This window comes from Drosophila sechellia, chromosome X (genome assembly GCF_004382195.2).
Source record: "Drosophila sechellia strain sech25 chromosome X, ASM438219v1, whole genome shotgun sequence".
Classification (NCBI taxonomy): Eukaryota; Metazoa; Arthropoda; class Insecta; order Diptera; family Drosophilidae; genus Drosophila; species Drosophila sechellia.
This window is the reverse complement of record NC_045954.1, coordinates 6,384,811-6,395,196: the sequence shown is the minus strand read 5'-3', so window position 1 is coordinate 6,395,196 and position 10,386 is coordinate 6,384,811. Positions and strand designations below refer to the sequence as shown.

General features: G+C 47.3%; 2 protein-coding genes across 4 annotated transcripts; both read left to right on the top strand.

Annotated features, from left to right (window-relative positions):
- Nucleotides 1-989: 989 nt before the first annotated feature.
- Nucleotides 990-2,879, top strand: LOC6612226 (protein vein). The gene has a single exon (XM_002036702.2). The coding sequence runs from the start codon at nucleotides 1,240-1,242 to the stop codon at nucleotides 2,188-2,190; it is 951 nt and encodes a 316-aa protein (XP_002036738.1). The 5' UTR covers nucleotides 990-1,239; the 3' UTR covers nucleotides 2,191-2,879.
- Nucleotides 2,880-4,357: 1,478 nt separating this feature from the next.
- LOC6612228 (putative uncharacterized protein DDB_G0271606) lies at nucleotides 4,358-10,108 on the top strand. Of its 3 annotated transcripts, none has more exons than XM_032725637.1 (3): nucleotides 4,358-6,983; nucleotides 7,309-7,349; nucleotides 7,404-7,459. In XM_032725637.1, the coding sequence occupies exons 1-2, from the start codon at nucleotides 5,391-5,393 to the stop codon at nucleotides 7,342-7,344; spliced, it is 1,629 nt and encodes a 542-aa protein (XP_032581528.1). In that variant the 5' UTR covers nucleotides 4,358-5,390; the 3' UTR covers nucleotides 7,345-7,349; nucleotides 7,404-7,459. The 3 variants fall into 3 exon arrangements, with proteins under 3 accessions (XP_032581528.1, XP_032581526.1, XP_032581525.1); XM_032725635.1 differs by lacking the exons at nucleotides 7,309-7,349; nucleotides 7,404-7,459 and adding an exon at nucleotides 8,064-10,108 and having other exon boundaries at nucleotides 4,364-6,272; nucleotides 6,522-6,983; XM_032725634.1 differs by lacking the exons at nucleotides 7,309-7,349; nucleotides 7,404-7,459 and adding an exon at nucleotides 8,064-10,108 and having other exon boundaries at nucleotides 4,364-6,983.
- The last annotated feature ends 278 nt before the right edge of the window (nucleotides 10,109-10,386 follow it).

The window sequence follows — 10,386 nt, the reverse complement described above, 5'->3', positions numbered from 1 at the left end:
ACCAGAGATGGCCGCGTGAGCCGACTTCGCCGCCCGTGTCACGACTCATCGGCTAGTTACACAGCACAATTTATTCTTATGTGCCACTATGAAATTTTATAATTCCATTTTCGCTGACTATATACGTTAAAATCGTAATAACTTGATGATGTAGTATTTTTAATTTTATTACTGTGTAGAAAATTCCTAAAAGTTTCGCTCCGTGACGAGGACCTGGCATAAAGTAACTAATGTAAGGAGCACGCGAGCATTTCTACGTGCAACCGCAACGCGTTGGATGTGACGTCACGCGGTTTGAAGCGGCTTAAGAGCTGAACTATAATTATTATTATGGGATACCAAGCTCAAAGAAGAAATATGTATAATGCAAACGCTGATTATAAATTAACATAATCATGTATGTGTTTGAAATTCTGGATACCGAAATTAAAATGAAAGCAGGGTATCATGTTAATCAAAGAACATTGTAACAAAACGCCCGTATATGTGAGCAATCAAATTTTTCGCGTTTCCTTGAAAATATATTAAGCTAACAAAGAATAACCAAAATTGATCTAAGAATAAAGAAATTTAAAACTTCAACTTTTAAAACTTTGTAAAGAGTATTCTATTGCTTTATTAAAAACATATACAACTTTTAAATAAATAGTGCAATCTTAACACCAAGAGCATGCATTGTTTAAAATGTCACCTCTATAAACCACTTGCATTCCATACAAAAAATCATTACATATCATGTTCAAAACATTAATTAACATTGTACCTAAATGTTAAAAAAAGAAAATATAAAATATTGTGCAGTAAAAATTTATGAATTTATATTTTACCACAAAACAGAAAGGATCATGCATTTGTTTTTCTGTTAAGGATTGTTTTCAAGATTAATTTAAAGTAGAGAGTGCCGCAATGTGGCTGTGGTATTATTTCGCCTTTGATGGTCGGTCACTCTGCGCCGAAAGCTTCCGCGAAATAATTGAAAGCTATTTTTAAAGCTATTTTGGACCAGCTCTACAGCTTTTTTCCATATTGATTAGTTATGTCGCTTTTGTTGTTTACTCGCCACATTTTTTTTGCCCAGGCCAGTTAATTGTGTTAATTCCCGGCGCGCGGGAAAGAAAAAGAAAAGGGTGAACGACGGTGGAACCACGGAGGGACCTGACTTCCGTCAAAGAATAACCATCACAAGCACCACCAACCGGATCCCAAAGGCGAGTCGCGAGCGAGCGCACAAATCCCCCGATGTCAGCGGGTGTGGGTGGCGGAGGGAGCATTACCACCGAGCACCACAGTCGCCTCTACTTCCTCAACTCGCCGACGGCGCCGCTCACCGCCCGCGATCCGTTCTTCATCAAGCCGGAGTATCTCAGCTATGAGAGTCCCATGCACCATGCCCTCTACTCGGGCAATCGGGGCCTCTTAGAGTACAACAACTATACGAGTTCGGCGGCCGCGGCGGCAGCCGTTGCCTCATCCGTAGCCACCTCCGTATCTGTGTCCGGTTCGGGTTCGGGATCAGGATCCGCGGGAACCGCAGCCAGTGCCTCAGCAAGTGCTGCGAACAGCGGTGGCAGTGCGTCCGGAACGGCGGTGCTGAGCCTCGAGAACAACTTCGCACAGCAGGGCAATCCCCACCAGCAGCAGCAGCAACAGCAAGGCAATCCCCACCAGGAGGTACTCCAGCAGCAGCAGCAGCAGCATCCCCTGCATCATCATTTGTCCGCTGGCGTTGTGGTCGAGGCCGGTCAACTTGGTGGCGTTCCGGGCCTCGCCAATCTTGGCGTGCCACATCTCAGCGCCCAGCAGTCAGTAACGCAGCAGGGCCAATCCTCGAGAGCGCAAAAGGCCGCCCGCCGGAGAAGCAACGAATCGATTGAGGCCAGGGAAAGGCGGCTGGAGAGAAACGCCGCCCGGATGCGGGACAAACGGGCCAAGGAATCAGAGGCCGAGTACCGCGTGCGTTTGGCCAAGAATGCGGAGGCGAATCGAGTGCGACGCCAGAACGAAACGGAAGTACAAAGAACCCTAAGACTGATGAAGAATGCAGCGCGGCAGCGACTGCGCCGCGCCTCGGAAACCGTCGAGGAGCGCAAGAAGCGGCTGGCCAAAGCCGCCGAACGGATGCGAATCGCCCGGGCCAGTGCGCCCAAGGTCATCAAGCCGCCGCTGGCCGACAGGCTAAAGGGTTACTAATGGAGGATCGTATAATCGGTTAGCCTGGATTTAGGCAAAGACGCCCATTTGGAGCTGGCTCTCCGGCAGAGCAGCTAGGCCGAGCAGCAGGAAAAGCTGGCCAGGATCGGCAGAGGAACACAGACACATCTACAAATTATATAAATATATATATACATATATATATTGTATACAGCCTATAAGAAAAAAGTTTGAGATAAGGAACCCAGTCCGAAACCAGGAGGATTCTCGAGGACTTGCAAATGAATAGGCAGCAGGCACTCTAGGATTAAAGCCAGGCAATTTTTTTTTTTAAGTTAAAAATTAACAAGATGAAGTAACGTAATGTAATCATAAAGTAAAGTATTTTTATAATGCATGCATTATATTCGTACGATATGTATACACACACGACACAAAAACCAAACACACACACACACACCCCCACCCCCAAACACACACATGCACTAGCATAGTCATTGCCACACATATAGAGCCCCCAAAAAGGGCAGTAATACCCCCACTCCCCCAGGAAAAAGGAAGCTTACAGCGCCAGGGTGCCTCACTGTAAATAAAAAACGGAGGGAAAATCGCCAACGACTGAGGTACACCTCCCAAGCTTAACAAGAAGAAACCCGAAAAAATAAATATTAAAATAATTACTGAGCATCGCGGATGGACGAGGCAACAAGTGCCTTTCGAGGAAATCCTCGGGCGAAACTTGCTATAACATTCAAAAATCGTATTTTTCCACAACAACTGAGGCACCCTAGTGACGAACAACCCCCATATGTGTGTGTAGTTGGTAAAGGCATGTAACCCAAAACGGACAGCGCCACTCACATAAGGATAATATACACACACTCGGCAGCCCCCACATAAATATATGTATATATACAAATTTATATATATATATATAGTTGGAGCATACACACATGATCCGTAGCCAGGCACATAACGCAATATTTGTTAAAGCACGCAATCCTTCCTCCTTCCCCAGCCGACACCCAACCGTCCACTTTCCTTAGACCTTATCCTTATCCATATCCTAAGCCTCTTCCCACGCCCATGTCCTTAGACGGATTGTAGAAACTCCCGCGCGGGCCCACATGATATATATTTATATATACATATATATATATATATATTATATATTATATATTATTACTAACAAAGTGTAACCATTAAGTTCTAGTCGAAATTTCAAATTGTTTTACTCCTGTCTAAATACGTTTATCAATTGTTTTTGCCTTAAGACTTAAGATTGAGATACATTTTTGTGTATTGTAATATTCGTGTACACTAAAAATGACAACACACAACAAGAAAAAACCAACAAACAAAACACAACACCAAGAAAGTGAAAACAGAAACAGAAAAATATAAGCGAAAAAACGAGAATAACAAAATGAATATACTTGAATAAAGTTGCATTCACAATTTTTACATGCTGCGTTCTGAGCTTTGGCGGGAATTTAATGGGTAATAGTGATAATCTAAAAAAGGAAAGCGTTATCAACCGGAAATGATCAGGATCTGACAGTATGTCCTCGATGACCCTGAAGGGTGGGTCCCATTCTCAGGATCTCCATTTTTATGTTTGCTGTACATTTAAGTATAACAACAATTAAGCAAATTACTACTGAACTAATCCTATTATATATACGATTATCTACTACAAATACAACGAAATGCTGTTATTTAAAATGATATAGTATCTAATTTTACATATATAGTTAAATTCACAATCGTATTTATTCATTTCAAAAATACTTCAAAGCTTTGAAATGTTAATGCCCTGTTAACATAGCAGTTACAGTTGACTGTTGTGAAAAGTAAGCTTTAAAACAGTGTGGCCATAAGTCGTAAAATTTTTACAATTTAAATAGAATTATCCATGTTTTGACGTTACGCTTGATTTTTAAAAATCGATTTGAAACATCGACGGCTATCGATAAGCTGATCTAACTGTAACATTAAGTATGGAAAAACAGTACATATATTGTGGAACATGGTAATGTGACACGCAACTGCAGCCAAATAATAATATAAATATTATCTGCCCGCAAGACTATTTTCCAAATTGTAAAATAAGCCCAGGCGATATATCAAGCGGAACATCGGCTTATCAGTTGCATTTTCCAATGCATCCACAGCCTGCTCGACTATCGATGTATCGATACTTTTTACCATCCCTACTGTGAACAGAACGATTGTTGAAATGAAAACAACTGAAATAAGATGAGTTAAATTAAATTAAAGCTACAGTACCACGGATTACGAAAAAGAACGCATAGTTCAAGTTAATGATATTACGGTGCGATCGGAAGTGGCAGATATACGCTGGTCCCAGCTATGTGGAAAATTCCCGGTCAATGTCGGTAGTTAAGTTAACGCTGCGCCGCCACAGAACATCCTTTTAACCCACTGAGAGAAAAGGCGTCTGGATGCACCGCAGCACGGCGATTAAATGGAATTACAAATCGATGGGTTAAGGTTTGTGCGAAAAGCAAAATAAGGAGCGGAAAAAAACTCGCACACACGTACGTTGCGTATTGCTTCGCTGCGCGTGTGTGTGTGTGTTTAGCAGTGCGTGCTTGGGTGTGCGGACGGCGGCTGCATGGGTGTGTGTGTATAATCATGTGAAAAATCGATTGGCAGCGCAGAAGCAGCGCGGCGGCGGCGCCAATTGTCACTGACTCGCAAGAAGAAGCACGCTTTTATGAAAACGCACGAAAAATTGTAATGGCAAAATACGAACGGTAATAAAGCGCATACTGTTAAAAATGGAGAAGAAGAATACCGCTCATAGCCAAAAAGGGAACGAAAGAAATGCCCGAGGACCACAATAACAATAGCGGAGCGATCGCCGCAAAAATAGAGTGCGAGAGAGAAACGGCGCCAGCACACACATATTCTTTATATAACTACTAGTAAGCAAAAAGCGAAACAAAACAAACACAAAGAGGAAACGCCAAGGAGCAGCGGACGAAAAAAAGAGCGGGAGACGACCCAGAGCGTACGAAAGAGAGGGGGCGAGCTAGAGCGCGGCCCCTAGATGTTATCGAAACAATCGGAAGGACTGCGCTCATCCTTTCGATAACCAACCCGTCTATATACATATATATATATATCTATATATATACATAATAAACAGTACACTTTTGGAGCCCCAATAGACGACAATTTCGATTGTTGTTGCCCCCGGCTTTTGACCAAGAATGGAACCAGATCCCAATGGGATAAAAATAGAGCCCTCACTTGATCAGCAGCAGTACGCCACCCATGTGCTGGCCATCAATGGCTCCAATGCCCGCCTGCTCATCGAGCATCCCTCAGCTTTGTTGGTACCACTCTCCTCGCATCACCAGCTGCAATTGCAGCAGCAGCAACAACAGCAGCAGCAGCAGCACGTGCAGCAGCAACATCAACAACAGCAGCAGCAGCATCAGCAACAACAGCAACAGTTCCAGCAGCAACAGCAACATCTTCACCAGCAGCAACAGGATCAACTGCAGTTCCAGCAACAGCATCTCCAGCTTTATGCACACGCACCACTGAAGCAACAGCAATTGCAGCAGCAGCAATCGCAACAGCAGCAGCAATCGCAACAGCCACCCACTCCATTGGGACCCACCAGCAGTGCCAGTTCCGCATCCATAACAGGTGCCTCCACCACTGGCCACCAGCAGAGGTGGAACGAGAGCTCCGAGGCACGCCAGCGCCGTCTGGCCAGAAATGCTGAAAGGATGCGGGAACGCCGGCAGCGCGAGAGCGAGGAGGAGTATCGCAAGCGACTACTCCGAAATGCAGAAGCCAATCGCCAGAGACGCCAGAATGAATCCGACATAGAGCGAGCCATGCGGCTAGTGAGGAATGCGGCCAGGCAACGGCTACGCCGTGCCATGGAGTCGCCGGACCAGAGGGCCAAACGCTTGGCCAAATTGGCCGAAAGGATGCGCATGTATCGCGCCAGCGAGACGAACGATCAGCGGAAGCTCCGGCTGGCGGAAATGGCGGCAAGGGCGCGCCAAAGGATCGCCAATGAGTCACCGGAGGAGCGGAAGGAAAGACTGAGAAAGCTGAACGATTATGCCAAAAAGGTCAGAGAAAAGAAGAAGGTACTGAAGCATGTTGTGGTGCACGGTGGTTCGTCGTCGGTGGTCGTCTCAACGCCGACATCCTCCTCGTCGTCAACGGACCAGCAGCACCACCACCAGCAGCAGCAGCAGCAACAGCAGCAGCAACAACAGCAGCAGCAACAACAGCAGCAGGTGCTGGCTGTTGCAGCAGCAGCCGCAGCAGCGGCGGCAGCCAATTGTACTAACGAACACACTATCAATCTAAACCAGGCGACCACCACAGCGACGACGACGACAACGGACGAGGCAGGCACCCCGCAGCCCGCGGAGGATCAGCAACATCTGGTGACAGCAGCCGCCTATCAGCAACACCAGGCCCTGGCCGGAGTGGAGTATATGGGACAGGGCATGTTTCTGGCGCCCGGCTCCCTGCGTCCACCCATGCAACTGAAGCAGGAGCCACAGACGCCGCAGCAGCAGCAGATCACACAGCAGCAGCTGCAGCAGCAGCATCAGCGATACACCATCACCGGGCAGCAGCAGCAACAGGTTACGGCTGCTCTACTCGAGGGCACCGAGCCGGGCAGCATCTTTGTGCAGCAGATCTATGGTGATGAGGGTGGCAAGGGCACCGCAAAGCTGCTCCAGGCCCATGTGCCGCACTTCAGCATTGCCGGTGGCCAGCTGGAACTCTACCCGCACAAATATGCCGCCAAGAAGCAGGAACTTCAGGTGCGTATGCAGTAGGCGCAGAAGGTAGCAAGAAAGAGTACAGGAGGATATTGAATGATCGGCGATAGCAAACCAAATCAGACATATACACACACACACAACGTAACGCAGCAAAACTAAAGTTTAGGATCCTCCAGAAACCTCATCTTCCCCATGTAATTTGTTATCTTGAAAACGATACATCGTTTACAAACACCATTTATTTGAAATCTTATCGGTATTAGAACAAAAAGAGCACTAGCTTCTTCCAGTAAACGTAAAATCAAAACATGATTAGTTAAATTTTGCTTGATTCTTGAATAATAACAATACATGATTTTTGCAGTTGCAGAGGAATTTGGAATCGAATACAAATTCGTAGCGCTGGTAAAATATCAAACAATTGCCAATATTCGTAAATTTCAAATATTTTCCTTGCAGTTGGCGAAATCAACTGCCTCAAAGGAAAATGATTGAAACCGGAAAGTAGGAATTTTGAAAATATATAGAATTCGGATGGAAATGGGCAGAAGAAGCGGCTGATGGACCTCTTTTTTTTGCACGTTTCTTTACCCGCATTTTAATTCCTCTTTTGATCGAAACCGAAAATCCTATAATTTTATTTCAATTGACTTTATTTTTCCGTTGTTCATATTACTTGTGTTAGTTCTTTATTTTGGTCAGAAGCAAATGAATTAATCGTATAGAGTGTAGATATATGAGCAATGTAAATGTTGAACCTAAGGAGAACAAATCAAAATACTTTTACCAACCAGAAACAAACAAAAAGTGGTTTTCATTCGCTTGTCCAGGTGTGCGTTCGTGTGTTTGTGTGTCCTCCATCTATCCCTTTCACTCTATCACTCGCACTCGGTTCTTTTCGAAAACCAATCTATAAGCCCACGTTCAATCACAGCAATCAATCTTATCTCTCAAATTACGAAATGAGGTTGCAATGATTTGTAAAATTCAATTACCAAAGATTGCTGTGATTGCGGAGACTAAGAATTAGACCAAAATTCCAAACCCATAGGCCATTAACCCGCAGAATCAAACCGACTCACCCGTTGGCTTGCCAATCCCTTCTATCCCTTCTTGCAGTCGGACAACGATGCTCCGGTATCAGCGGGCGGCAATGATAACAGCGGGTCTGTTAGCCTCGGTCACAACGAGACCAAGGTGATCGTGACGACGGCCAGCGGGGAGCAGAAGCTGCTCAAGGCGACGCCCGGCCAGGCGCAGCAGCTGTATAACCAATTCCCCTACCTGGCCACCTTCCCTAACACCACCAGCAGCGGCAACAGCACCACCAGCACCACCAATGTCGGCCACGTGGGCGTGGTGACAGCGGGTACAACAACGGGCGCCGGCGGCACAACCACCACAGCCTACTATCCAATGTACCACAATGGCTTCCAGATTGGCATCGGGCCGAATGCAGTGCCGCCGCCGTTTACACCCGTCAACTTTGCCAACGCCAGTGGTGGCAATAGTCCCGGCCAGTACAACATACTGGCGGCGAATCCCACGCTAACGGTCACTGGATTGGGACAGCAGGAGCAACAGCAGACAGGGGCATCGTCCGCGGCGGCGCCACAGATTGTGACCACACCTGTGGGCAGGGGCAGGCCGCGAAAGAATCCGCTGCCCAGCGAGGAGCAGCTTAAGGTGAACAGCCTGCTGGAGCAGGAGCTCAATCAGATGCTGTCCGCACCGCAGCTGGCCACCAGTACGCCGCGTCGCGGCAGGCCACTGTCGCAGACATCCCAGCATCATCATCAGGAGCTCAGCCAGATTCATGTACATTCCACGGCCGATGGCGACAGTCGAACGCCAGTGTTGACGCCGCGACGCAGCGGTGCTAACAAATACGAGACGGAGGAGGAAAAGCGAATACGGTTGGACAAGATGGCCGCACACCAGCGAGCGGTGCGTGCCAATGAGACGCCCGAGCAGCGAGCCACGCGTCTCCAGAAGCTGAGCGAACGGGCACGGCTGAAGCGGGCCCAGATCCGAGCCACCGAGAATACGGACGAGCGCAAGGAGCGCCTGTCCAAGCAGGCGGAATATGCGCGAATGCGACGCATGCGCAGCCACACGCCGCGCAGCAGCAGCGCCACCAGCACCGAGTTCCGTGCCAAAACCGAGGAAGAAGATGAGTGCCAGGACGACGACACCAGTGCCGAGCATCATATGTACGAGAGTGAAGCTGTTTCGGTTACGGGCACGGGCAGCGATGGTGGCTTCGTTTCGGTGGTGAAGGCCGACAACGACGACTCACCATTGGGCGGTGGCGATGGCTCCAACGATCACGAACAGTTGCCGGCGCTGCAATTGCAGCAGCACGAGCTGCAGCAGATTGCCGGCAGCCTGCAGCAGCAACAGTTGGTGCAGCATCCGCATCACGAGGCGATTGTGTTGAACCAGCAGCACCGCCTGGTGACCATCAGTCAGCACCAGCAGCAGCAGCTCCATCAGCAGCAGCCGCATCCTGGCTTCAGCAAACTGCAGACGGTCAAGGATTATGCCAACGCATCCAGCGGTGGAGGCGGAGGAGGAGCTGCTGGTTCTGGCGGAGGCAGTGGAACGGGAGCACCCGAAAACAATGACATGCTAAAGATACTCGAGCCAATCATTGTGATGAAGACCAAATGAGGTTCGCGGAGGCGTCACAGTCGCAGCACCAATCGCTAGAGGGGATATGTATGGATGACGTGCTAGCCAGGCCTCCATTCCCGCCGGGAAATCAGGCGTTGGACGCACAAACGATGGAGATATCTGCGAACAGTAGGGATTGTCTATAGTTATCAATAAGAGTATTTTTTTTTTTAATCTGTTTTTTAAAGTGTTAATGTACTTCAATGGTAGATTTTGTAAAAAGTCAGAGTAAGCGGAGATCAAGGATCAAGTGCAATACGGATGCCTGGCAGGCACAAAAGTCCCCCGGAAACCCGGAAAGGAATCTGAAATGAAACACTGTGACGCCCCGAAAGCCACTGAAAATCGAAGTAATGCAGCTAAAATAAAAAGAAAACTACGATCGATGGAGGAGATCCAACTAAACCTAATCCAGAAAATGTAGCGCGTAAACAGAGCACTAAGTAGTTGTATGTATTACCTATTAATTTTTTAAATTAGCAAAAAAACAAAAAAAAAAAAAAAAAACAAAATAACAAATAAATCTAATAAGATCAAAACAAAACGGTCAATTGGCAGCGATTTATGGGACAGATGGTCAGCTAGTGGTTATCGGTTATCGATAGCTGTTTATAAGAATGTTTACAACGCTCCACAGCGAATATACGGAATATTTAGCGGATTCTGTGGAGCGGCTGACACACGATGATGTGGCAACGGGTTTCTTCGCCTGCGGCACCTATCAGCTGGTCCAGGAGGTGGGCGATCCAGCGGCGGAGATTTCAGC

Bases quoted from the DNA above. Each gene is read 5' to 3' on its own strand.
- LOC6612226 (XM_002036702.2), top strand. From the start codon at position 1,240: ATGTCAGCGGGTGTGGGTGGCGGAGGGAGCATTACCACCGAGCACCAC.
- LOC6612228 (XM_032725634.1), top strand. From the start codon at position 5,391: ATGGAACCAGATCCCAATGGGATAAAAATAGAGCCCTCACTTGATCAG. The intron at 6,984-8,063 runs GTGCGTATGCAG...CCCTTCTTGCAG, and splicing joins CCAAGAAGCAGGAACTTCAG to TCGGACAACGATGCTCCGGT.